The 26,879-nt window shown below is 39.2% G+C and overlaps 1 protein-coding gene across 2 annotated transcripts in view; it reads right to left on the bottom strand.

Moving 5' to 3' along the window:
- UBE2D1 (ubiquitin conjugating enzyme E2 D1) overlaps positions 1–26,623 on the bottom strand; it is a 37,822-nt gene extending 11,199 nt beyond the window's left edge. The window contains exon 1 of one of the 2 annotated variants that reach the window (XM_027528556.1): positions 26,349–26,623. In XM_027528556.1, the coding sequence (XP_027384357.1) occupies positions 26,349–26,372 (24 nt within the window). In that variant the 5' untranslated portion in view covers positions 26,373–26,623. The remainder of the gene's footprint in view (positions 1–26,348) is intronic. The other variant, XM_027528557.1, reaches the window with a different exon arrangement.
- Positions 26,624–26,879: the final 256 nt, after the last annotated feature.

The following is a 26,879-nucleotide window of genomic DNA, read 5'->3' as shown; positions in this document are numbered from 1 at the left end:
ATAAAATGTACTACGTCACTGATGGATACAAGAATATGGAATAAGATATTAAATTCCTTCATGAGACAGCTCCAAATTTTAAAAAATTAAATGAATTAAAATACTGTTTTTCTTTAGCATCCCTAATACAAAATATTTTTGAGTATCTATTATATGCAGTGTAACTTAGAATTTTTTTTTTCCCTCAAATCAATATTATACACCTAGTACTTATATAGGTACTAGGTATATAATATAGATTAAAAAAAAAACACACACACAGATCCTACTTCAACCAGTTTATAATCTAATTTGGGAGAGTGAAGGCTCACGGACAAATGGATATTTAAGGAACAACATGAAGGTTAAATGGAAAGAAAGGAGAGCAGCTGGGCCATATCTTAAAGCCTAGCACATTGATTCATATGCTCTTTTCTGCTTTCAAGGAAGCAAAAGATCATGGAAATGACACAGTCGTAGTTGGTCAGTCCTAGGCTGGCATTCCAGTCCTACCATAACTAACGCTATGACTGTGGGGAAGTAATTTACCTTCAGTTGGGAAGGAAATGACCACCACCAACTTTGAAAGGCATAAATTCAATATAAAAGACTGTAAATTAGGACTGAAGAACCTAATTTAGTTAGGCAATCAGTTAGGGGATGTCTTTGAGAAAGTGACATTTCAGCTTGAATCTAAAGGGATGAGTAGAAGTTAGTTTTGGGAGAACTGATACTGTCAGGCACAGCAGCATAAGATGAGGTTGAAAGAGCAGGCAGAGGCCAGGCAGAAAACTGAGAACAATATACATCATATTAAGGATTGGGGGCTTTATACCAAGTGCATTGGGAGGGGTTTTAAGAAGTGGCATAATCTGATTTAAAAGATGGCTCTGACTATGTACTGAATGGATCAGAGACGGGAAAAAAGGGAAGCTACAAAATTAATTGCTACAGGCAATAATAGGGGCTTGGACTAGAGAAGAGGGAGATAAAAGAGGATGAATTTGGGATATTGTGAAAACACTACTTAGGACAGGATTGATGATGAATTACGTGTATAGAGGAAGGAGAAAAGTCACAAATATACATGATGACAACAAGCAGCAGCTAATATTTACTCAATGTTTTATCATCTTAATAATCCTGTCAGGTAGGTGTTATTATGCTTCCCATTTTACAAACAAAGAATAAAAGTGACATGGTTCACTATGTGCTCACGGAACTAGTATAGTGTGGAACTGGGATTCAGACCCTGCCAGTAGGCCTTCTACAGGTGTAGATACCAATTACTGAGATGTGGGAATATACTAGATGATGTTGATCTGGAAAGTAGATATACCAAATCTGTGATCCCAGTGATATCAAAGAAAAATTTATTCAACATACAAGGCTAGAGCTTAAAAGAGGATGATACTAGAAATTAGAAAATCATTGTATATACTCTGTATTTGAAAACTGTGGGGATGATGTGAACAATTTCATGGGAACACACGTAAACAAATATTGCATTCATCAAATCTAAGATGCTGTCAATGGTAAATCACATCCTTATGTACCAATAATTAAGCAGAAATGTTGCTGATTAATTTTAAGACACATCAATTACAAGGCACATCCAGATTTTAGAAATGTTAAAATGAAAAAGATGGGCATCTTAGCATCATTGCAATGAGTTTAGTGCTCTAACAGAGACAAACAAGAAAGAGGATGTGGTAGGGAAAAGAATCTAATACATGATTAGATTTCCTAAGAATTTCTTTCTTTCCTAAGAATCTGATACATGAGCTAAATAACCAAGCCAAGTGCAAACTCAGGTCTCCTTCCAAGTTTTCTAGTCCCTTCCAGTGTAACTCGGTACTTTCCTTTTTGTTTCTGTTGTTTCTTCCCCACAGCTTGTGCTGTGCTTCTCTTCCTAACAAGAATTAACTAACAGAGTTAGCAACTTCTTTGGTCCCAGTATAGTTCAACGATAAAGTGCAAGATGTCAGTGATAGTGTTAAAAAAGCAAGGCTTTGAAGTTTAAGTCCAAGTACCATCACTTATTTGCCACATGATCTTGGGCAAAATCTCTTTTTCCCTCTCCAAGTGGCTTGAGGAATCAGTTCCCCAACCAGGGATCAAACTTGGGGCCCCAAAAGTGGAAGCACAGAGTCCTTACCACTGGACCGCCAGGGAATTCCCCATAGCCTCATTTTAGAATGACCGCTTTATTTAACGATTTTCTAATTTGGACTTATAGGAGATTGCTTTTAAAAAGATTCATCATGTTGTGTTTTCTAAACATTAGTGTAAATGAATAAATGGAACTTCTTGGCCCTTATTTTAACTAGAAAACTAATTAAGTGAAAAATGACAGTGTCTTATGAAACTGAAACAGAATCACACACATAGCTGGAGGAGGGGTGGAATGGGAGGCTGGGGTTAGCAGATGTAAGCTTTTAAATATAGAATGGATAAACAACAAGGCCCTACTATATACCACAGAGAACTATATTCAATATTCCTATGATAAACCATAATGGAAAAGAAAATATACATAAGAATGTGTGTGAGTGTTCATGTATATATACATGTATAACTGAAACACTTTGCTGCATAGCAGTAATTAACATTGTAAATCAACTATACTTTAATTTAAAAATAATTTTAAAAAGGAAAAAAAGTCTCTAATTGAGATTTAAAAAACTGTTAATGATTTGCATGTATATATTTTACAGAGTAATGCATATGTGAGTAAATCATACAAAATTAACTTTACTAACAAAAAAACCCAAACCATATTTTACTTGGAATAGCCTTGAATAGCATTCAAATTTCAAATGTCAGACTGTTCTTTCAAATCCCTTCAAAATAGTATAGAAAAATACTCGTTATCACGTTCTTAAATTTTTGTGCCCTGATTCTACCTCCTGCTGGAAGTTAGAGCTAAGGATGAGAAAGATAAAATCTAATAAGAGAACTCCTGCAAAAGCCAGGTTCTTAAGTTGTCTATTTAAAGCTGACATTATAGGAAAGCTCACTTATTATAGAAAAGAGGCAGCTGATGGTACATCAAACATTCTTAATAGTCACATCAATCATTAGTTACTACTAAAAATGACACAAGTGCTTTGGTGAGATTTACACATTCTAGAATTTTTAGGAGGGTCTTGAGAGTCCCTTAGACTTCAAGGAGATTCAACCAGTCCATCCTAAAGGAGATCAGTCCTGGGTGTTCATTGGAAGGACTGATATTGAAGCTGAAACTCCAATACTTTGGCCACCTGATGCGAAGACTTGACTCATTTGAAAAGACCCTGATGCTGGGAAAGATTGAGGACAGGAGGAGGAGAAGGGGATGACAGAGTATGAGATGGTTGGATGGCATCACTGACTCAACGGACATAAGTTTGGGTAGGCTCCAGGAGTTGGTGATGGACAGGGAGGCCTGGCATGCTACAATTCACGGGGTTGCAAAGAGTCGGACATGACTGAGCGACTGAACTGAACTGAACTGAAATTTCTAATGTTCTATCCCTTTATCAAAATATGTATCTGGTAGCTAACAAACACATGAAAAGATGTTCAACATCACTCATTATCAGAGAAATGCAAATCAAAACCACAATGAGGTACCGTTTCATGCCAGTCAGAATGGCTGCGATCCAAAAGTCTATAAGCAATAAATGCTGGAGAGGGTGTGGAGAAAAGGAACCCTCATACTGCTGGTGGGAATGCAAACTAGTACAGCCACTATGGAGAACACTGTGGAGATTGCTTAGAACACTGAAAATAGAACTGCCTTATGACCCAGCAATCCCACTACTGGGCATACACACCGAGGAAACCAGAATTGAAAGAGACACGTGTACCCCAGTGTTCATTGCAGCACTGTTTATAATAGCCAGGACATGGAAGCAACCTAGATGTCCATCAGCAGATGAATGGATAAGAAAGCTGTGGTACATATACACAATGGAGTATTACTCAGCCATTTAAAAGAATACATTTGAATCAGTTCTAATGAGGGGGATGAAACTGGAGCCTATTATACAGAGTGAAGTAAGCCAGAAAGAAAAACACCAATACAGTATACTAATGCATATATATGCAATTTAGAAAGATGGTAACGATAACCCTGTATGCGAAACAGCAAAAGAGATACAGATGTATAGAACAGTCTGTTGGACTCTGTGGGAGAGGGAGAGGGTGGGATGATTTGGGAGAATGGCATTGAAACATGTATAATATCATATATGAAACAAATCACCAGTCCAGGTTTGATGCAGGATACAGGATGCTTGGGGCTGGTGCACTGGGATGACCCAGAGGGATGGTACAGGGAGGGAGGTGGGAAGGGGGTTCAGGATGGGGAACACGTACACCCATGGCAGATTCATGCTGATATATGGCAAAGCCAATACAATATTGTAATTAACCTCCAATTGAAATAAATTTATATTAAAAAAAATATGTATCTGGAAATATGTCCTGTTACACTGTTTGGAAATATGTGACTGAATCTATGGTATATATGCACAGACAGAGTGACCCACAAAAAACACAATATATACCCTCCCCTGCCTGCAAAAAGACAGACCTCATATTTGGAAAAGGAAAAATTCTGAGATATCCTAGGGAGGTAAAAATATAAAACAAAATACTATAACTTGACATATCAAAACTGTACCTTTTTGCTCTAAGTCTGTTCAGAAGCCAGTGTACTTTTAAACACAAAAAATCAAAGACTACTTATACTTCTCCCTTTTGATTTAATTTACTCAAAGTTTTCCAGAAACTGCCCTGTTACCTGATTTATGCTTTCTCTACCATAACTGGAATTCTTATGTATCTACTTCAAGCATCACAGCCACATATGGAGTATTAAAAATAATTTAATGATTCTTATTTTAAAAAGCAATGCCAGGGTCAGTAATCTCTTCCTTTGCTCTTCTCTCCACTCTTTAAGAATTAATACTGAGCTACCGTCTTGTGAATTACACAAGCTGCTCAAGTCCATAAGATCCCCATAAGACCCAATGTATTCCATGCTGATCAAAAGCAAAAGATCTCAAAGACAAAGCATTCAGAATCATTCATTTTAATTATTGTGTGTGTGTGTATACAAAAGCAAAACAAAGCAAAATAATGCTTTGTAGGGAAAAATAAGATAAAGCAATGTATAAACTGTGAGACACCCATAAGGTTATTACCCAAATCAAACCACTATCACCCTATTAGAATACCTCCATTATGACTTTGGCAGGAAAGCATGTCACTTGCTGTTGGAGGGAGTATAAGCTGAGATTTATTTCCCTGGGGGTCCAGTGGTGAAGAATACGCCTTGCCATGCAGGGAACATGAGTTCAATCCCTCGTTGGGGAACTGAGATCCCATGTGTGGAGCAACTAAGCCCACATGCCTCAAGGAAAGATCCCAAATGACTTGAGCACCGCAACTAAGACCTGATGCAGCCAAATAAATAAATGTTTAAAAAAAAAAAAAAAAGAATGAGAGGACTTCCCTGGTGGTCCAGTGGTTAAGGCTCTGTGCTTTCACTGAAAAGGGTATAGGTTCAAATCCTGGCCAGGGAACTAAGATCCCACATACTACAGAGCCAAGAAAAAAAGAATGAGATATGTATGATGTATGTTGACATCAAACAATGTTGTGTGAAAATAAAACAGTTTTTGAGTGAAAAATATATGTGGCAGAAGTATGCCCAAAAGATCCCATAATACTATACATGCATAGAAAATAAACTAGAAGAATACACACCAAGTTCTTAATAGTAGTTATCTCTAGGGGTGGGTTGTCACCTTTTATTCTTTTTACATTGTTCTAAATTTTCACAATAATTTTTCAATTTTTTTTTTAAATTTTAAAGACAACTGCTTTACAATGTTGTGTTGGTTTCTGCCATACAACATGAATCAGTCATAATTTTATATATATATATAAAATTTTACATATACATCCCCTCCCTCTTGAGCCTCCCCTCCCACCCTCCCTAATTTTTCAACTTTTTAGAGGGAAAAAATGCTGTTTTTCTCAGCTTCTTGTGCATTTTAAGAGAGATTAAATGACACTTTTCTCCCCCACTACATATAAGCATCTTCTTTTTAAGATCACTTTAACTTATTTATTTTTGGTTGCCCTGGGTCTTCGGTGCTGTGCACCAGCTTTCTCTAATTGTGGTGAGGCAGGGCTACTCTGTTGAGATGCGTGGGCTTCTCACTGCACTGGTTTTTCTTGTCATGGAGCACAGGCTCTAGGCACACAGGGTTCAGTAGTTGCAACATGCGGGCTCAGTAGTTGTGGTACATGGGTTTAGATGCCCTCTTCCTGGATCAGGGACCAAACTGTGTCCCCTGCATTGTCAGGCAGATTCTTATTCACTGTGCCACAAGGGAAGTCCTTCTGTCATTTATTTTTAATTAAAAATTTTTACAAGACAAGGAAAGGCTGAGGAACTGTCACAGATTGAAGCGCGTGCGCACACACACACACACACACACACAAAGGGGATACAACCACTAAATCTGGGATCCCAGATTGGATCCTTGGACAGGAAAGGATCCCAGACTGGATCCTTGGACAGGAAAACAATAGTGAAAAACTGAATGGTAAAATCTGAATTAGGTCAGTGGCTTAGTTTACAATATTGTATCAATGTTCCTTTCCTTATTTTGATAACTGTACTATAATTGAAGTGAAAGTCACTCAGTCGTGTCCAACTCTTTGCGACCCCATGAACTATACTGTCCACGGAATTCTCCAAGCCAGAATACTCGAGTGGGTAGCCTTTCCCTTCTCCAGGGGATCTTCCCAACCCAGGGATCAAACTGGGGCCTCCTGCATTGCAGGCAGATTCTTTACCAAATGAGCTATATCTATGGTTATGTAAATTGTAAGTAATAGGGGAAATTAAGTGAAGGATTTATGAGAACTTTCTGTACTAATTTGGCAAATTTTCTATATGACTAAATTATTTCAGAATAAAAAATAATGAAAAATATTTTTTACATATTCTAAAATTTAATTCACAATTTTCCTTCCAAGCTTCCTTCTTTTTATGTGTTCCCTTTATTTATTAATGGAATTATTAGTCTCCTAGTCACCAGGCTCATTTTGACTCCCCTTTTTCTTGTTCACCTCGTCAGACAAACAAAATAATATATTCTACCCCAATACCTATTTGCTGTTGTTGTGTAATCACTAAGTTGTGGCTGACTCTTTTGTGACCCTATGGACTATAGCCTGCCAGCCTTCTCTGTCTGTGGGATTTCCCAGGCAAGAATACTGAAGTAGGTTGCCATTTCCTTCTCCAGGGGATCTTTCTGACCCAAGGATTGAACCCTGCTTGCCAGACAGAGTCTTTACCACTGAGCCACCTAGGAAGTCCCCAGTAAACTATTACCTCAAAAACCTATTACAATTCAACTATAATTGCTTCCCAATACTCTACCAATTACTTGCATAACAATCTTCTAAAAGCACAGTTTGATTTATTTCATTTTTCTGTTTAGAAAATGTCAGTGGCTCCCTATTATTTATTAAAAACCAAATTCAACCAATGAAGGTCTTTTCATTTTCTAGTCCTAACCCTACTCTTTCAATAGGGCTCCCATTCACAAACATGTCCAATAATTCTCCAAAGAATGCCCTTGGGCTTTCTAAAACACGTTGGGGAGATCTGTGAAGTCAAAATTAATTTCATAATAAGACTAAAATATTTGTATTTTTCACTCTCAATTATCTCATGGGTATACAGTAGAATTTTCCAGGTTAAAGATAAGTAATACTGTGACAGACTGAATGCATGAGATGTGAGAATTCAACTATCATTTATAAGCCGGACTATAATGAGGTTTGAACATGTATAAAACAGTGGCACTTTATTTTTGTTGTTGCTGTTTTGGAATATATAGTTGTTTTTAATAAAAATGTTATTTATGTTAATACATATTGTTCAGTTCAGTTCAGTCGCTCAGTCATGTCTGACTCTTCGTGACCCCATGACCTGTAGCACACCAGGCCTCCCTGTCCATCACCAACTCCCGGAGTTTACCCAAACTCATGTTCATTGAGTTGGTGATGCCATCTGACCATCTCATCTTCTGTTGTCCCCTTCTCCTCCTGCCTTCAATCTTTCCCAGCATCAGGGTCTTTTCAATTGAGTCAGCTCTTCACATCAGGTGGCCAAAGTATTGGAGTTTCAACTTCAACATCAGTCCTTCCAGTGGACACCCAGGACTGATTTCCTTAGGATGGACTGGTTGGATCTCCTTGCCATCCAAGGGACTCTCAAGAGTCTTCTCCAACACCACAGTTCAAAAGCATCAATTCTTCGGCGCTCAGCTTTCTTTATGGTCCAATTCTCACATCCATACATGACCACTGGAAAAAGCATAGCCTTGACTAGATGGACCTTTGTTGGCAAAGTAATGTCTCTGCTTTTTAATATGCTGTCTAGGTTGGTCATAACTTTCCTTCCAAGAAGTAAGCATCTTTTAATTTCATGGCTGCAATCACCATCTGCCGTGATTTCGGAGCCCCCCAAAATAAAGTCAGCCACTGTTTCCCCATCTATTTGCCATGAAGTGATGGGATCGGATGCCATGATCTTAGTTTTCTGAATGTTGAGCTTTAAGCCAACTTTTTCACTCTCCTCTTTCACTTTCATCAAGAGGCTCTTTAGTTCTTCTTCACTTTCTGCCATAAGGGTGATGTCATCTGTATACCTGAGGTTATTGATATTTCCCCTGGCAATCTTGATTCCAGCTTGTGCTTCCTCCAGCCCAGCGTTTCTCATGATGTACCCTGCATATAAGTTAAATAAGCAGGGTGACAGTATACAGTCTTGGCGTACTCCTTTTCCTATTAGGAACCAGTCTGTTGTTCCATGTCCAGTTCTAACTGTATGAGTTTATTGATATTTTTAAATTGCTAAATATTTTTATATTTCTGTTTTAATTTCCCATGTGGTAAATACTAATAGATACAGCCTATACAAACAAAAGCTCATTGAGGCACTCAATGCTTTTAATATAAGGGGCTCCTGAGACCAAAAATTTGAGAACCATGTAGTCAGGTCTGGCCTGAGTACCTGAATGTTCGCTGAACATGGCTAAGTTTTCTGGCCTTCAAAATTTTCCCTCCCCTAAAACAACCTTCCGTCTATCTCCCTATGCCCAAATTTTACCCCTTCTTCTTAACAGTAACAGTGCTGTCTTCTCAATGGGCACTTTAAAAACAAGAGGTTTGGAGACAGATCTGGCCTTACTACTGACCCTTACTAGCTATGTGACCTTGGGCAACTCCCTTAACCCCTTGCTCAAAGGCCTCATATGAGGACATCACTGGAAGAACTATGCTGCTGCTGCTGCTGCTAAGTCGCTTCAGTTGTGTCCGACTCTGTGCGACTCCATAGACGGCAGCCCACCAGGCTCCCCTGTCCCTGGGATTCTCCAGGCAAGAACACTGGAGTGGGTTGCCACATTGAGAATTAAATGAAAACATGTAACTGAAGTAGTTTAATGCCTAGCATGTATAATAGAACCTCAAGAAATACTAATTTTCTCCTTTCCTCTCCTCTTCTACCAGAATATTATTTTAAAACTAGAAATTTTTTTGCATTTATTCATGATCTCCTCCACTATACTTAGCACAATGCCTTTCACATAATGTGCTTGATATTGTTTGAGTTAATACAGTTGAAGAAACAGTGTGATCAGAAGAGCATAAATCTCTCAAATTTCTATTTTTTCCAAAATGCAACTAACTAGATTTGACAACAGAATCAGAATCAATGCTCCCTTATGTAGATTGCCTATAATAAAAAAAAAAAAATCTTAAAAACAGGTGTTAGAGAACAGTGCAGGTCACTTAAAAAGGCAGGGGCAGCCTTTTAAATAACATATAACAACATCTAGAAATGCATCTCTAAAGAATATTCATCATTAAGGTATCAAAAACATATGCTGCCATGACAACTATTTTCAATTTACAGAATATATTATATTCTAGTGAAATGTCTAAAGCCACACAAAATTTTTGTTAGACATTTTTTGTTGTGGTTCTTCTGATTTGGAAGACCTCAAAAGTTTAAATATTCCATCCTTATTATTTATTTAAGATGCTGCTGACCTACTTTGAGAACATAGCTTTGGGCTGCCTTTCCAAGATGAGTTAGGGTTTTGTGCTGAGCTGACCTAGTCTCAAAGTTAAGCTGTCTGCCAGTCACCAGCGATCCTTGGTGGCAGAGATACCCACAGCAGAGCTACAGTCTGTGGCACCAACAGAGGTTTTTTTTCTTACTTGTACCAAGGAATGAAGTTCTGAGCCTAGCAGGAATGAAGCACTTCCATATCCTTCCTAATAGGGGTCATGATTTTGATTTTACATTCTCATCCCAACTCCATTCCCAATGTTTTCAAGATTTCTTTTAATGGTATAAGATTATGATGTTAATAAAAAAAAATCCTCACAAGTCACTGGTCAGGCACATTTGCTGATGATTAAAACCGGGGCATGAAATTTGAGGAGAACTTATTTGTGGAGAAAAGTAACTTCATTAGATATAGCTTAAAAGATATATAAAAGAGGTCCTCTGGAACCTTACATGTCTCCAGGAAAATATATATAAGAGTAGCTACAGGCCTCAAGGGTCACCTCTGGAATGTGTCCATTAAAGTTTAGATCACTCAAGGGAGTCCTGGAAAGTTTCTCCTAGGACACAAAGTGTGATCTAGAAAGGAACTGGTATAAAATATCTTGTCTGACACAAACTATTTTCTAGATAAAAAATAAACTCAAATGTGAAACATTAAAAAAGTTATAAGAGCTAGTAAATTCTGAACAGCCACACGAATCACCTCAGAGTTTTGTTTTCTTTTTTCATTCCACTTCTTTAAAATTGTGGCACATCACAATACTTGAACACAAATAATGCTTATTTGTTAAAAATGTGGATTGCTGGCGCACAGAAAAAGGTAATAGTTTTTCTTTTTTAATTTGCCAGTTACTAAACACAGCACTCAGGGCTGCTACATTTTGTCCCATAGGCCATGTGCACCAACTCTAAGTGGCACCATTCACATAGATTTCAATGTGATTGGTGTTCCCCGGGGCTCTACAAAACTTCACTACAGAAAGCTGCATGTTTAAAAAATGGAAAGCATATCTTTTAAACCCAACTTAGGATATGATCTATTTTGAATAAACAAATAACACTTTTGATGTAGAAGCAAAAGGGATAGTGTTTGACATCTGAGTGGTACTACTAGCATTTACTTTACTTCAACAATGTACTGAAAATGGAAAGAAAATAGCAAGCTTGGAATTCAAAAATTAAAAGTGAAGACAGTGACATTTTAGTGGAGGGAAAAGGAAAGTTTTTTTTCTGATAAACGCTGCCAGGTCAACTTGAGGAAAAAATGTAGGGCAAAAAAAAAAGACTTGATCTCCTCCATTTCAAACTTATCAAAAAAAGCCAACCAATTCTAAACAGGTCATAGATTTAAATATGGAAGGTAAAGTAGTAGTACTTTAAAAAGAAAACATAGAATGTATTCATGGCCTTGGGGGAGACAGAGATTTCTTAAATAAGACACACAGAGCATTAACTATAAGAAAAAAAGAGAAAAACATGAACTTGATTAAAATAAACAACATCTATTTGTTCACAGAAAAGACACATTAAAAGTGTGAAAAGGTAAACCATGAAATAAAAGATACTTGTAATACATATATCTGACAAAAGGCTTGAATCCAGAATATGTTTAAAAAAATATATTCCTACAGATCAATTTTTCAAAGACAGACAAATAAGCACGTTACAAAAGAGAGTATCCAACTGGCCGACATGCACCAGCTTCATTTGTCATCGAGGAAATGCAAATTAAAACCAAAATATTATGTCACTATACCCCTCAAAGGATGGTGAAACTATAAGAAAAGTACAAATGATAGCAAAGATGTGAAGCAACTGGAACTCTCACATGCTGCTAGTAAAAAAGTTTGACAGTGACCATTAAAGGTGAACACAGGAATATACCATGATCCAGAATTCTACTGCTAGTTACACAGAGAGAAATCACATAATGTAAAAGATGGTCACCAAATAATGAGACTATATATATAGCTGTAAGTCTATATATGAAAAGAACTCGTTATAGTTAACACACTGTGTATACATAGGTTTTGTGTGTGTATCTTTCATTTCATTTCTGGTGGCTTTTTAAATTGAAAACTGAAATACATAGTTTCATCTTTTGTCTTCTTTGAGACAATGTAAGCTTAAAACAAACTGCTGCTGCTACTGCTAAGTTGCTTCAGTCGTGTCTGACTCTGTGCGACCCCATAGACGGAAGCCCACCAGGCTCCCCTGTCCCTGGGATTCTCCAGGCAAGAACACTGGAGTGGGTTGCCATTTCCTTCTCCAATGCATGAAAGTGAAAAGTGAAAGGGAAGTCGCTCAGTCGTGTCCGACTCTTAGCGACCCCATGGACTGCAGCCCACCAGGCTCCTCCGTCCATGGGATTTTCCAGGCAAGAGTACTGGAGTGGGGTGCCATTGCCTTCTCCTAAAACAAACTAATGTTATAATTAAACAGAGACTATGCAATAAATATCAAAGTGGTGAATGTATACCCCAAAATAGTCCAAGTCAATGAAGCAGTTTTCTATTCCAATCTGACACTCAAATTTAAAAAAAAAATTAATTAGGGTATTCAAATTTCGAAAAAAAATACCAGATACAGCAATGAAAGGCAGATTACAAGATACTGTTCCTGAATTATGACTAGCACTATAAAAGCACTATGAGTCCACAAAAACATGTACTTAATGAATTTATACAGCCTTACACAGCTAAGCACCTCTACTTTAGTTTAGATTTGTACATCCAACCAGACACAAAGAAAAGTACTGAGAGGCCTGAAACTGAATTTTAAATTGGCACAGATGGCATGTTTATAATATCCCTACAATATGCTGAGTGTTCTCCATAAAACCAACCTAGACACAGTCCCTGCCTCGAAGGGACTTAAAATCTAAAAGTAGATGAGGCAGCCTAATTCAAAGAGAGTAAACAAACAAAAGGAAACAAAGAAGGGAATGTAAGAGCAGAGAAGCCTCATTAATCTCTCAGCTCTCAGAAGGGTAAGAGCCCAATCTGAACAGTGGAGAAGGAAAGCTGACAAGTCAGAGTTTCCTTATTTACCATCATCCTTAATATGACAGGATGCAGTAAATATTCTCCAACAAATTGTGCTGACCATACTGAAAATGCTTTGTTGTTCTCTAGTCTCAACATTCAGAAGGTCTCAATCTCCATAATAGATAAAATATATACCCCAATGGGTATGCATAAAAGACATTAGCAGCCCATGCACAGGAACTGATTAACAGTCCAAAATCTAAATTACTGAACCCAAAGCATATGAAAGTGTTATTTTAAAAATCCTGGCTCAACAGGCAATTAATTAATGTGACACAACCATCTTTATCTCAAAACTCCTAAAACAAGACAGCAATTCTTACTGGATTGCATTTTTGATGTTGTCTCTAAAGGGATATATGAGCTATATTTGGTTTGTCTGTAAATAAACAATTCATGGGCTTTCAGTTCAGACTCTGATCTCCTTATCCAGTTGACTAGAGCTATTTCAATAAGGAGATGTCAAACAATTCTCAGAAATGTCTCTGAATACAGAACCTCTCCAAGCCCTTGAATTTAAAAGAAAAGAAAAAAAAGTATTTTAGACCATGAAGATTCCTTCTGGAAGACTTCAAAATGCTGACGACATCCAATTAATTAAATTAGAGGAACCAAATTAATTTCAATAAAAAGGTCCTGGCTGCTTCACTGTCTCTTTGGATCAGGTATCTCTGGCAAAGACTGTCTATTAAAAATGATGATATCACAGCCAAATCCCACACAAAAAGATGATGAAGAAAGAAATGACACTATTGACTTTGCTGCATCAAAGTATTATTTATTGAGTCTGAACTATAAAGAGCACAATTTAGAATAAATGTTGGAGGTCATTTAGGGACATTATCTAGCCAGTGTCTCAGTCAGATCTGTAACCACTTTCCCCCAGTGCTCTCTACAGTACCACAATATGATGACTTTCAATTTCCCAAAATGTTATTTTGCCTCTAGTTTAAAACATGACTTCCTTTTAAAGAAAAGACTCAATAATCTTCCTTTATACATATTTCCCTGGTAGCTCAGCTGGTAAAGAATCTGCCTGCAATGAGAAGACCTCAGTTCAATTCCTGGGTCAGGAAGATCCACTGGAGTAGGGATAGGCTACCCACTCCAGTATTCTTGGGCTTCCCTGGTGGCTCAGCTGGTAAAGAATCCGCCTGCAATGTGGGAGACCTGGATTAGATCCCTGATCCCCTGAAGAAGGGAACGGCTACCCACTCCAGTATTCTAGTCTGAAGAATTCCACAGACAGCGGAGCCTTGCAGGCTCCAGTCCACAGGGTCGCAAAAGTGGGACACGACTGAGCGACTTTCACTTCATACATAATATTTTCTCAGGAAGATCTCCTGGAGAAGGGAATGGCAACCCACTCCAGCATTCTCAACTGGGAAATCCCATGGACAGAGGAACCTGGCAGGCTACAGTCCATGGGGTCCCAAGAATCGGACACAATTTAGTGACTAAACCACCACCATACATAATATTTCCACCATAGGACTTACATAAATAAAAATATATCTTGACAAATTCAAGGTATCCCAGTAAAAACTGTGTTTGAGTCCACCTTATGAAGATTATGGTAAAAATGCACTTATTCCAGTAACTTGAACTCTAAACCTTGGGATCACCATGATTCCTTCCTTCCTGCACACCCCATCCCCCTCTACACTAACCAGTACCAGGTTGTTCAGATTCCCCTTTAGTCCAAATCCTCCCAATGAAATGTCCCAGGAGGAGGCCCATCATGTAGAAAAACTGAGATCCAAAGGGCAGAAGACTCTGAGAAAAGTCAGAGAGACATTTCAGAATAACAAGCCAAAGGTCTGAACCAGGGAGACACTATTAAAGAATCTGGGATCAGACTGGGCAGTAGACCAAAGAGTCTGTAGAGACTCTAAGGCCCAGAGCCTGAGATGTGACCAGAAGGGCCAAGCACAGGGAGGTGTGGTGGGTCAGACCAACTCAAAAAGGCTGGGTGGTACAATCATCCTACAACTCTTCTCATATATCCCTCTTTCCAAATGTCCTCTGCCATCAGGCTAGCTCAGACCCTCCTGGACCTCACTTGAACCAGTGCAATAAAGTCTTAACTAACCTATTTCTCTACCAACACTCTGTGGTCAAAGTATCTTAAAGTACCCTGTCAAACCGTTTCAATGTTTTTCATTAGCCTTAATAGAAGATTTATAAATCCTTAAAATGACTTTGAGGATCTGTCCCCTCTCTAGCCCCACATGTGCAACCACTTTCCCCCAACCATTCTCTGTATCAGTCATAATGACTTTCACTTCCCCAAAATGCTGTCTTGTCTCTAGTTTCAAACATGACTTCTTTTTAGACAGAAGACTCTTAATCACGACCCACCCCCCTTCCCCACACACACACAATCACTTTGTCACATCTTAAATATCATTTCCTTAAGGGGGCTTTCCCTGAACCCTCCAAAGGGTCCCTGCTATATTCACATGGCACTCTATACATCCCTTTTTGTGACAAATCTATAAACGGTAAAGAATCTGTGTTCTATGAGGGCAAGAATGTATATCTAGCAATAGGATTAAGAATGTTACTTTCTTACTTAAAAACCTTCAATGGTATCCACCAACTTCTGCATTAAGAACACATTTGTCCACATGGTGGCTCAGACGGTAAAGAATCCACCTGCAATGCAGGAGACCTGGGTTCGATCCCTGGGTCGGGAAGATCCCTTGGAGAAGGGAATGGCATCCATTCCAGTATTCTTGCCTGGAGAATCCCATGGGCAGAGAAGCCTAGTGGGCTACAGCCCATGGGGTTGCAGAATCAGACACAACTGAGAGGCTAACACTTGTCAGTACAGGTATTCAAGGCCCTCCACAGTGTTAAGGTCATACTATTTTCTGACCCCCCAAAACAGGATTATCTATTCCTTTCCAAATAAGTCATGTACTTTCTAGTGCTTGCATTTCTGTAGCTTCCTCTATGAACCTGGTTTCCATGTCTTTGTTAACCAACACCATCATTTCACTTTTTTTTTTTTTTTAATATTTACTTATTTATCTGGCTCTTCTCAGTCTTAGCTGTGGCATGTGGGATCTAGTTCCCTGACCAGGGAATGAACCTGGGCACCATGTATGGGGAACATGGATTCTTAGCCAGTGGACCACCAGGGAAATCCCATTCTACTCTTTTTTAGTCTGCAGTTTGAATTTTCTACAATAAACATGGATTTCTTTTACAATAGGAAAAAAAATGCTACCCAATCTTCCAAACCTATATCTAATTCTAACTTCTCCATAGACTTTTTCCTGATTTCCCCCAAATAAATTTGGCCTCTCCCACCTTTGACTCCCTTTATGCTCAAGTATGGTGTATTTTCCTTAGTATCCAAGTTGTTGTGATACATCTCATATATTTATTAGTTTAAAAGTTTTTAGATAATACTGCTCATACCTTGCTTTCCCATACATCTTCTTATCATATTTTGCATATGCCTTATATACATAAGGTGCTCCATAAATGCATTAATTTGAATCTAAAATATCTACTATATGTAAAGCAGTTGTGTAAGGCAGTTGTCTAAATATATGGATAATCTTTTTTTTTTTTTGGTTGTACTGGGTCTTTGTTGCTATTCACAGGCTTTCTCCAGTTGCAGTGAGCAAGGACCATTCTCTACTTGCAGTGCATGCTGGGTTTCTCATTGCACTGGCTTCTCTTGCTGTGGAGCACAGGCTCTAGGTACAGGGGCTTCAGTGGTTGCAGCTTGTGGGCTCAGTAGTTGTGGCACACAGGCTTAGCTGCTCTGTGGTATGTGAAATCTTTCCAGACCAGGGATTGAATCCATGTCCCCTGCATTGGTAGGATTCTTATCCACTGTACCACCAGGGAAGTCCTAAAATTATCTTTAAAGTACAAAAGATACCTGTGAAACAGATGGGTGCTAAATGGAATGAGAAAATCACATTATGTTACAAGTATAAAAAGAGAAATAAATCTTATTTGCATCTCAAATAAATGCTCTTTAATCAAAAGGTAATATATATTTAGAGACTCATTAATTTTGTATTATACACAAAGCTAAACATTCAGAAAACTACGATCATGACATCTGGTCCCATCATTTCATGGGAAATAGATGGGGAAACAGTGGAAACAGTGTCAGACTTTATTTTCTGGGGCTCCAAAATCACGGCAGATGGTGACTGCAGCCATGAAATTAAAAGACGCTTACTCCTTAGAAGGAAAGTTATGACCAACCTAGATAGGATATTAAAAAGCAGAGACATTACTTTGCCAACAAAGGTCCGTCTAGTCAAGGCTATGGTTTTTCCAGTGGTCATGTACGGATGTGAGAGTTGGACGGTGAAGAAAGCTGAGTGATGAAGAATTGATGCTTTTGAACTGTGGTGTTGAAGAAAACTCTTGAGAGTCCCTTGGACTGCAAGGAGATCCAGCCAGTCCATCCTAAAGGAGATGAGTCTTCAGTGTTCATTGGAGGGACTGATGCTGAAGCTGAAACTCCAATACTTTGGCCACCTCATGTGAAGAGTTGACTCACTGGAAAAGACCCTGAAGCTGGGAGGGATTGAGGGCAGGAGGAGAAGGGGAAGACAGAGGATGAGATGGCTGGAAGGTATCACCGACTTGATGGACATAAGTTTGAATGAACTCCAGGAGTTGGTGATGGACACGGAGGCCTGGCGTGCTGTGATTCATGGGGTTGCAAAGAGTTGGACATGACTGAGAGACTGAACTGAACTGAACTGAAGATCCCCACATTTATTTCACTTCTGACAATTTAAAATACAATTTTAATTCAAGTTTCATGTAGCAGCAAAACAGTACCACTGCTCTGTATTTATTTTTATGACCATTTTTGCTGTTTGCAGGACAAAAGGAAAACAGCACATAACATTAGTTAAATGTGATGAAAATTACAAGTCAGAAAAGGCCACTGTAGTTACCTAGTTCAACCCACTAAATTTCTAGATAAAGAAAATAAGGACTATGAGTTTCTTGGCCAAGGTCACAAAGCGAAAGCCAGGACAAAGGCTCAGACCATCTGACTTCCACTTTAAGCACTCTTCCTACTGCAAAACAATACTCATCTCAAGGCTGTAATAACTAGAGCACATTATTTTCAATTGACACTAAAGCCAACAATGCTCCAGTACTGAATTAAGGCCATTTGCACATTTCAGTCATGCTCAAGAGAAACCAAAGTGTGACGAATGAAGGAATGAAAAGGAATTCTTATTATCTTTTCCCAGGAGGCTTCTCCCTTATAAACGGATAGAAATGAACACTACTTTACAAGCTTTGAGGGCGTCTGTGTTCAGACACTCTGAAAAGCAAGAAAAACATGATAGGAAATTACATACATAATAGAATTTTGACACATGATGGAACATGCAACACAGAGCATTTTAAATGCTACATTATCAAAAGTTATCATTTATTTCATAGTAACCAAGAAAGATATGCTTCAGGGAAAAAGAAAAAAAGGCAGCAGCCTATTTCTCAAAGCCTACTTAAAACATAAACCTATCTACCAATATTTACATTTTTACAGTTTCATCCCTAATAACTGGCACATAGTAGGCACTTAATAAGCATTTTCATAATAAGATAAGAAATCTCTCTTAGTATCACCCAGTACTATTCTTGAATACTGCAGCTGTACCTCAGTGACTATAAAATGCTGCTACTTGTAGTAGAAAATAATGAGCACTGACAGTTTGTATCAAACAGAAATGTTCCAAGACTAGAACATTTTACGTGTTGTGTACGTGTATGTCTGTATGTGTGCTTGTATGTATGTATATGGGTTCATTGGCTTTCTCTCTCTATATATGTACACATATAGGTATATGTATGAATATATGGTAGGCTTCCCAGGTGGCTCAGTGGTAAAGAATCAGCCTGCCAATGCAGGAGACAGGAGATCCAGGTTCGATCCCTGGGTCAAGAAGATCCCCTGGAGAAGGGAATAATAGCAATCTATGCCATTATTCTCACCTGGGTAATGCCATGGACAGAGGAGCCTGGTGGGCTAAAGTCCATGGGGTCACAAAGACTGAGCGACTGACCATGCATGGATGCATAAATATATGGCATGTATTTCCGACAATAGTGATCTTACCTAAAGATCTTATGCTATGGGACAGTGATTTTGAAACTTTAATTACAGCAATTACTAATAAAAAAAAGGATTATACACCACAACCTAGTACATATAACACACATGCACAGGAACACACATACATAACTAAAACTAAGGTCTCATGAAACACCATTACTATATCCAAAGCACTAATATTTTCTATTCTATTTTTAAAGCTGCTGTTTGTGATCCACTAAACTGATTTTGTCACCCCTGTTCTGAAAGCTCATAAAAGTGCAAGAAAACATTAAAATATCAGCAAGGTGCATTGATTCCTTAGACCATAGCCTAGAAGCCAACCAGACACTGGCAAAATGAAGACTAGAAATCCCTGGTAGCTCAGACGGTAAAGAGCCCGTCTGCAATGCAGGAGACTGGGGTTCAATCCCTGGGTCATCAGGAAGGTTTCCTGGAAGGAAATAGCAACACCCCACTCCAGTATTCTTGCCTGGAGAATCCCATGGACAGAGGAGCCTAGTGGGCCACAGTCCATAGGGTCACAGAGTCAGACACAACTAAGCAATTAAACAAAAGATGCCAACTAGAGATGGGCAAAATTAAGACTAGAAATCACTAAACACTATTCATTCCAAAATCTATGTTGAATGCCAGAAGGATGTTATTATTGTGTAAGTAAAAAATAAAGACCATAAAACAGGTCAAAAATTTTAAAGGCATCAAATAACATATATTATGATCACAATGGAATTAAGTTAGAAGTAAGTAACAGAAAGCTCTATAACATCCCAATTATTTGGAAAATAAATCATGTTTTTTAAATAACTCAAGGACCAAAAAGGAAATCAAAAGGTAAATTAGAAAGTATTTTTAACTAAATGAAAATATAACACATTAAAACTAGGGGGAAGCAATAAAACACCCTCAAGAGTTTTACGGGTTTAGAGAAGAACAACAGGCCCAGGTCACCACCTCAGCTGGGTTCCCTCTCAGTTCAGTTCAGTCGCTCAGTCGTGTCCGACTCTTTGTGACCCCATGGACTGCAGCACTCCAGGCTTCCCTGTCCATCACCAGCTCCCAGAGCTTACTCAAACTCATGTCCATTGAGTCGGTGATGCCCTAGAGCAATCCAAACTGCTCACAAAATGAGGGTGGCAACCTGGAGGGAAAACCGTTGGGTTAATTTTACTGCTAATAAAGGTGAAGGAATCAACCCCCACCTCACCCCAGATAGAAAGGCTTTCCTAAATCTGAAAAGAGAGTAGGAATCTAATAAGCTGTCAGTGAAAGAGAAGAGCCACGCAAACAGGATAATATGAATAGAGAAGAGTGGGGACAACATCCAGGAAAAGGCAAGACAGGAAGCTGCAGAGCATGGTGGTGATTCGACCCACAGTGGTAGATAAAGTGTGTCATGGTGGTTTCCTCCCCATACTGAGGACAGCTCCTGGAGCATAAGAGCCTATCTATTACTACTGTCTAATGTAAGTAACTGAACCTTCAGATTCTGCCCAGAACCAAGTAAAATTTGGGGGGGAAAACCCTCAGCTTCTCAGAGGCCATCTAGACCAACAAAAATAGAAACTGTCTTGCCTTCAATTATTCTGAGGTGCCCTGAGGCTCCCTCCAATACCCAAACCTGCAAATCTGGATTATATTAAATATTCCAGTTTTTGTGTGTTTTTTTTTTAAGATTTATTTTGGCTGTGGTGTGTCTTTGTTGCTGTGAGTGGGCTTTCTCTGGTGGCAGTGAGTAGGGGCTACTCTTCATTGTGGTGCATGGGCTTCTCATCATGGTGGTTTCTTCTGTTGCAGGCACTGGCTCTAGGTGCATGGGCGTCAGTAGTTGTGGCAAATGGACTTAGTTGCTCCAAGGCATGTGGGATCTTCCTGGACTAGGGATTGAACCCATGTCCCTTGTACTGCAAGACAGATTCTTAATCACTGGGCCACCAGGGAAGCCCTATTCCAGTATTTTTTAAGCCAGCATACAGGGTTAAGAGGAGACAGGATAAGTATTTAAATACTTATTTTTAATTAAACATACTCTCAATTTATCCAGTGTTCAAAAAGGGGAAGGGGGAGCCAATTCATTATAGACAACCATTAGCTCAGTTTGATGGAAAGTATTACTAACTGATCACTCTGATTAGTGGTGTTCATTAAATATGTTTTCTACATGTATTTCAGGGAAATAAAATGAATAAGGATGCTACTTTGCTTTGCTGGAGGCAATCCCACATCCTGCTAGGTTTAGTTTTTGTATGTGCCTGGCTTCCTAAAATAGGCATAAACTGCCATATTTAGATCTATGCTATTTATTTCCACAGAGAAGGAACCTCAGAACTTTTAAAGTAGGATAGGTTATCTAATCTTTTTACAACTTTGTTGTGATAAAGGAAGAACAAATACATGATCCTGGAGGCAAAAGAAAGACTGAACTTAATTACAAAGATTTAAAGGCAGAAAAATTCATACAGTGTCTTTTTAGAAAAAGCATATTTTCTTCCTTTCATCTCAAGGCAAACCATTTATCTACCAAGAAGCACAAATACTGTGTTCCTTCTTTTTAAAACTTTTTAAGTCATATCCTTTTTAATGGAAGAAACCTGGAGTCTTAATCTTATAATCTGAAAATCTTTCTAACATATCTGAACTGTTGACTACTTTTCAAAGCCATTATAGGAACTAACAGCTAGATTAATTCATAAAACATTTTCTCAAAAAAAACTTCACAATGAAATTTTCTTTTGACAGAACATTTATGAATTACAACCATTTTTTCCTAAATTCTTTCACAGGGGAAAAATTTTAAGTTATGGAACAAAGATAAACAAAGTTATATTATTCTTTTACCATGTTAACTGGTCTAGTGCACATCACTTTAAAGCTGAAATTTACAATGCACAGTCAACACACTGAGTGATGTATCTATGAAGATGATTAAATATTCCAAGGTATTAATTATAACACCACTTTACATTTGTATAGAATGTTTCAGTTTGCAAAACATGTCCATAAATTCATTTGACTCTATGTCCTTCAATTTAAGTACAACAGATAGAAGATGTGAGTCCATCTGGATATACCGAAATAGTTAAGAGCATGGATTCTGGAGCCAACTGTCTGGTTTGGACTCCTAGCGCTGCCACTTACAATTACAGAATGTGATTCTGAGTACATTACTCAACATCTTTGTGCCTTAGTTTCATCATCTGTACAATGGGGATAATAATCATTTCTACCTCGTGGGTCCACTAATGATTAAATCAACTAATATATGTCAAGTACTTAATCCAGTGTTTAGCAGACAGTAACCATTATATGTCATACATGCCAATTTTACTTAGCAGCAGCATAACTGTATGGATAGGGAAACAAGCTAGTAAGTCACAGAGCCAGGAATAGAAACCATAGCTTCTTCTCCCATTTGATGTTTCATCCACAAAAGGCTGGGGTTTTGTTGTTGTTGGGGCTTGTTGTTGTTGTTGCAATTTTGAAGTATCAGAAGGTTTTCTAGACTGACAAAAATCAGTGTAATCTGAAATTGTACAAATCAAAAAATTCAACAGCTCAAAACACTTATAAAGTTGTATTTTAATCTATATTATATATATACATTTTAAGTTAAACTGAAATTAAATTAAAAATATAAATATTCCATTTTGTTGACATAAGTATATATACACTGAGGAACAGTCATCTGTGTTGCTATATTTGCAAAGCAAAACTCAAATCTAGAAGGAAAATACTAAGATGATAACTGTGTTAGAATTTCCTTTTTTTTTTTTCTGGTTTTCAAGACATTTAGGACTATGATATTTGCAATTTAAAAAATGATTTCCAAAATATGTTTACAAAAGTTGGTATTGATAGAAGAGAGAGAGAGTGTGTCCAACTCTTTGCGACCCCATGGAATGTAGCCTGCCAGGCTCCTCTGTCCATGGGATTTTCCAGGCAAGAGTACTGGAGTGGGTGGCCATTTCCTTCTCCAGGGGATCTTCCCAATCCAGGGATCGAACTCTGGTCTCTCGCATTGCAAGCAGACGCTTTAGCAAGCAGACGCTTTACCATCTGGGCCTCCAGGGAAGCCCCACTGATAGAAGAAAAACTTCAAAAAAAAAAAAAGAAAAGAATAAAGAAGAAGAAACACTTCAGAATTAATTCTGGAAAATAATAAATGTCCACCTGAAAAACTATACTCCTTTTTCAGACATGTTTGAGGGTATCCTTCCTCAGACTTTCTTCGAATTTTTTCCCTTTGGTGATTTAAGTGACTGTGACAACATCTTCCACTGTATCTAAAAATAGGGAAAGAGTGTGTGAATTTATGAGCTGAAATGCAAAACTGGCACTGGATGTCTAAATTAGAGTATTAAATTACTTAGCATACTCTTAGCATAGAAATATATTTTAAGCACTCATATCCACATGCTTTGTATATTCATACAAATACATTTAATTCAACCATCTTTCATCTTTTCCTATGAAGTGAAAAACCGTGAAGTCATGACCTTTTTAAAACACGCCAAATCACTTCTTAAGAGATTAACTTGGACAAAGCACTCCACTCCAGACCTCAAGCTCCTTCTCTGAACAACAGTGAGTACACTAGAATGTCAAGTCAGTGGTTCACGACCTTTTTTCCACAGCAGCCCATCTGAGGGACTCACCAGCATCTCTCCATTTACAGCAGTGGTTCATTCAGTTCAGTGGCTCAGTCGTGTCCAACTCTTTGCAACCTCATGGACTACAACAGTGGGGATGGTCTGAAATGTCCCATGGTTGATTCTGATGTACTACCCTAGAAGCTGTTCCCCTGCCTTTCACTCCTGAAAGTTCTTTAAGGTTCTGCACAGTTCCAAAGCCTGCCACTGTAGGCCCAGGAAAATTGCAACCCAATGACCTTACCTGACAGTGTTACTTTAATACATTTTAAAAGAAAGGCCAGAAGTTAATAACATGGATTCTTTTGTTGAAGCACGGAAGATTCAAAAAGAATTTATATATTGATGATATCAAAGAGGGCTCTGTAACTTAACTGTTTATATGGCAAACAGCACACCTCCCCTGGAATTCACTTCTCATCAAGAAGGTAGTAAAGAAAGAGAAAATGTGGTGAATCAAACAAAATACTTCCTAAAGTTGAGAGTGGTCTGAACAAGTGATTAATGGGAAAGAGATCTGTACAAGTCACTTTTTTTGGTAACAGAGAAGGGAAGCCAAAGATTGACACACAGAGAAATGGGATGCTATGTCATCCCCGTTTTGTTTTTTTTAACCAGACAACTCTGTTATAAACTAATAATAATAGTGACTAAAAATATAATTTGGGTATGTGCCATATTTTTATAAGCCAAATACATTGGCTCAGCAAGGAGATTGATAAACTGCCCAGGACACTTAACAGTGTCCATTTTCTTTGAATGTCCACTTACTGTCGACAAATTTTACACTATTTGAAGCTACTGTACATGCAGTCTTGCAAAAAACTCTCACAACTATGGAAGAAGGAAATGGAATTTTAAGACTTGCTTGGAAAATGTGTGTTGACCTCAAATGTGAGCCAACATTACATCATCATTTAAAAGTACACAAGGCATGGCAAAGATGCTGAGTGGGGTTTCAAAATTAGAATCATGTATATGAAAAAAAGTGTGTAACTGCATTATCTTCCAATCAGAAAACATATTAATCAATACATGCTGATTTTAGCTATGTGCTTTACAGTGAGAGTAACCTTAACAGGCACAAAAAAGAACAGATTTCTCAGATCTATCATTTGACCCCTCCCCTTCACCACCACCAAATTGGCTGGGTCAGAAAGTTGCTGTCCTCTGTACCAGAAGATGACATCAATGGTGACTGAGAATACAATGTATACTTGCCTATCACTGCCCTATTGATTCGTGCCTGAAAAAGTTGATAAAAAAATTTTTTGGTAGTATTTCTTCTGAAATCCTTTACAAAATATGCTGTCCATTGCTGGCTTAACTTGCTGAACGCACTTCCCATTAAAAAAAACAAATTCTCAGTGTTCTCCACGTGAACCATAACAGTAAAGCCTAAAACTTGTGAAAATGAACAGACCAAATAACCCAACAAGAAACAAAGTGAACAGAAAGAAAACGCCCCAACCTCAGGTCTGTAACATGTTCACATTAGAGACGGTAGCAAAAAACATTTAAGAGAAAACAATTCTTTACACTGAGTTGGGACGGACACATATTTGTTTAATGTATACACATATTTCTTCCTCATTCTATACCCATGTGTCAAAGCATGTAACTATTAAATTTGTGACAGTTTCTGTTGTGTCTCAAACTTTACATATAAGTTTATCATGGCGAGGAAAAAAAAAAAACTTGCTTGGCTTGACTCACCATGAATCACAGCCAGGAGGTCATCTTGTTGTGTATCAGCAACTATGTTTTCACTACAGCTATGTGACCTCAAGTGGCAGCAGCAGAGGCACCAAAATAGAAAGGGCAGGAGGCTTCTCCTGGTTTCTCGGCCCCAAATGGTCTTTCCCAGCCCATTCGGGCATCTGAGCAAGAGCCAACCGCAGAGGAGAGAAAGAACAAACCCAACAGCTCCGCAGAGAAAGGTTGCAGGCCCACCACACCTTCCATGCCCTCCCGGGAGCACGGGAAGGCAAGATCATAAAAGAGGACAGGCTTCAGAAACAGCATGAAGAAAGCAGCATGACAAGGGCCAAAGCTAGCCGGGTGTGAGGCAAAATCCAACAGTAGCCGAGCGGCACATATTCTGGGAAGGTCTGGAGACAGAAAAGGCTCTCTTGACAGGGATCCCCGGGCGCAGCTTCGGCATGAGCGCACATCGGGCCCCCTGCCTCCAAGCACCTCCAGCACCCGGGACCTGTCGCTGCTCCCACCTCACCTGTCGGGTGCCCGCTGGCCCCGCCGGCATCTCTGGCCCCCGGTCCCCGCCCTAGCCCATCCTCCCTGCACGCTCCCTCCCAGCGCGTCTCCTGGGACCACCACTGGGCTCAGCGTGGGCAGCGAGCCGAAGCCCGCCCCGCTGCCCCAGGCCCGGCCCCGGCACTCACTTTCTGAATCCGCTTCAGCGCCATCGGTCAGGGAGGGCAGCGGGGACACCGGCCGGCGGGGCACGGCTGCAGGGCTCGGGGGCGTGGGGTAGTGCGGGCTCGGATCGCCGGCTGCTCGGCTGGCTCAGCCGGATGGGTCCCCGGTTCGCTGCTGTCTAGCTAGCTCTGGGCGCGGGTGCCTGCTCCGAGTGCGCCCGAGCACTAGTGTGCGAGTGTGCGGGCGGGGACGCCGGCGAGACTCTTTTGTTTCCGCTTTTGCTTCTGGGAAGGAACCTGCGGCCGCCCGGCCCCGCCCCCTCCCGCCGAGCATACTGGGAAATGTAGTTCCTGCATCCTACTCGGCCACTGCCCAGGTCGGAGACCTTCACCCACTGTCTGGGCTCAGAGGTGCCAGGTCTGGGTTAGTCTCTGCAGATGGATTTTGATCAAGTAACTGAAACTGGAGTTCCCAATCTGTAAAATGAGAATAACAAATTAGCTCGAAAAACATGTACCGGATTCTAATGTGTGCTACAGCTAGCTCATCTTGTA

This window comes from Bos indicus x Bos taurus, chromosome 26 (genome assembly GCF_003369695.1).
Source record: "Bos indicus x Bos taurus breed Angus x Brahman F1 hybrid chromosome 26, Bos_hybrid_MaternalHap_v2.0, whole genome shotgun sequence".
Classification (NCBI taxonomy): Eukaryota; Metazoa; Chordata; class Mammalia; order Artiodactyla; family Bovidae; genus Bos; species Bos indicus x Bos taurus.
Note: the sequence above shows the minus strand (reverse complement) of the source record. Positions and strands in the feature narration are given on the sequence as shown.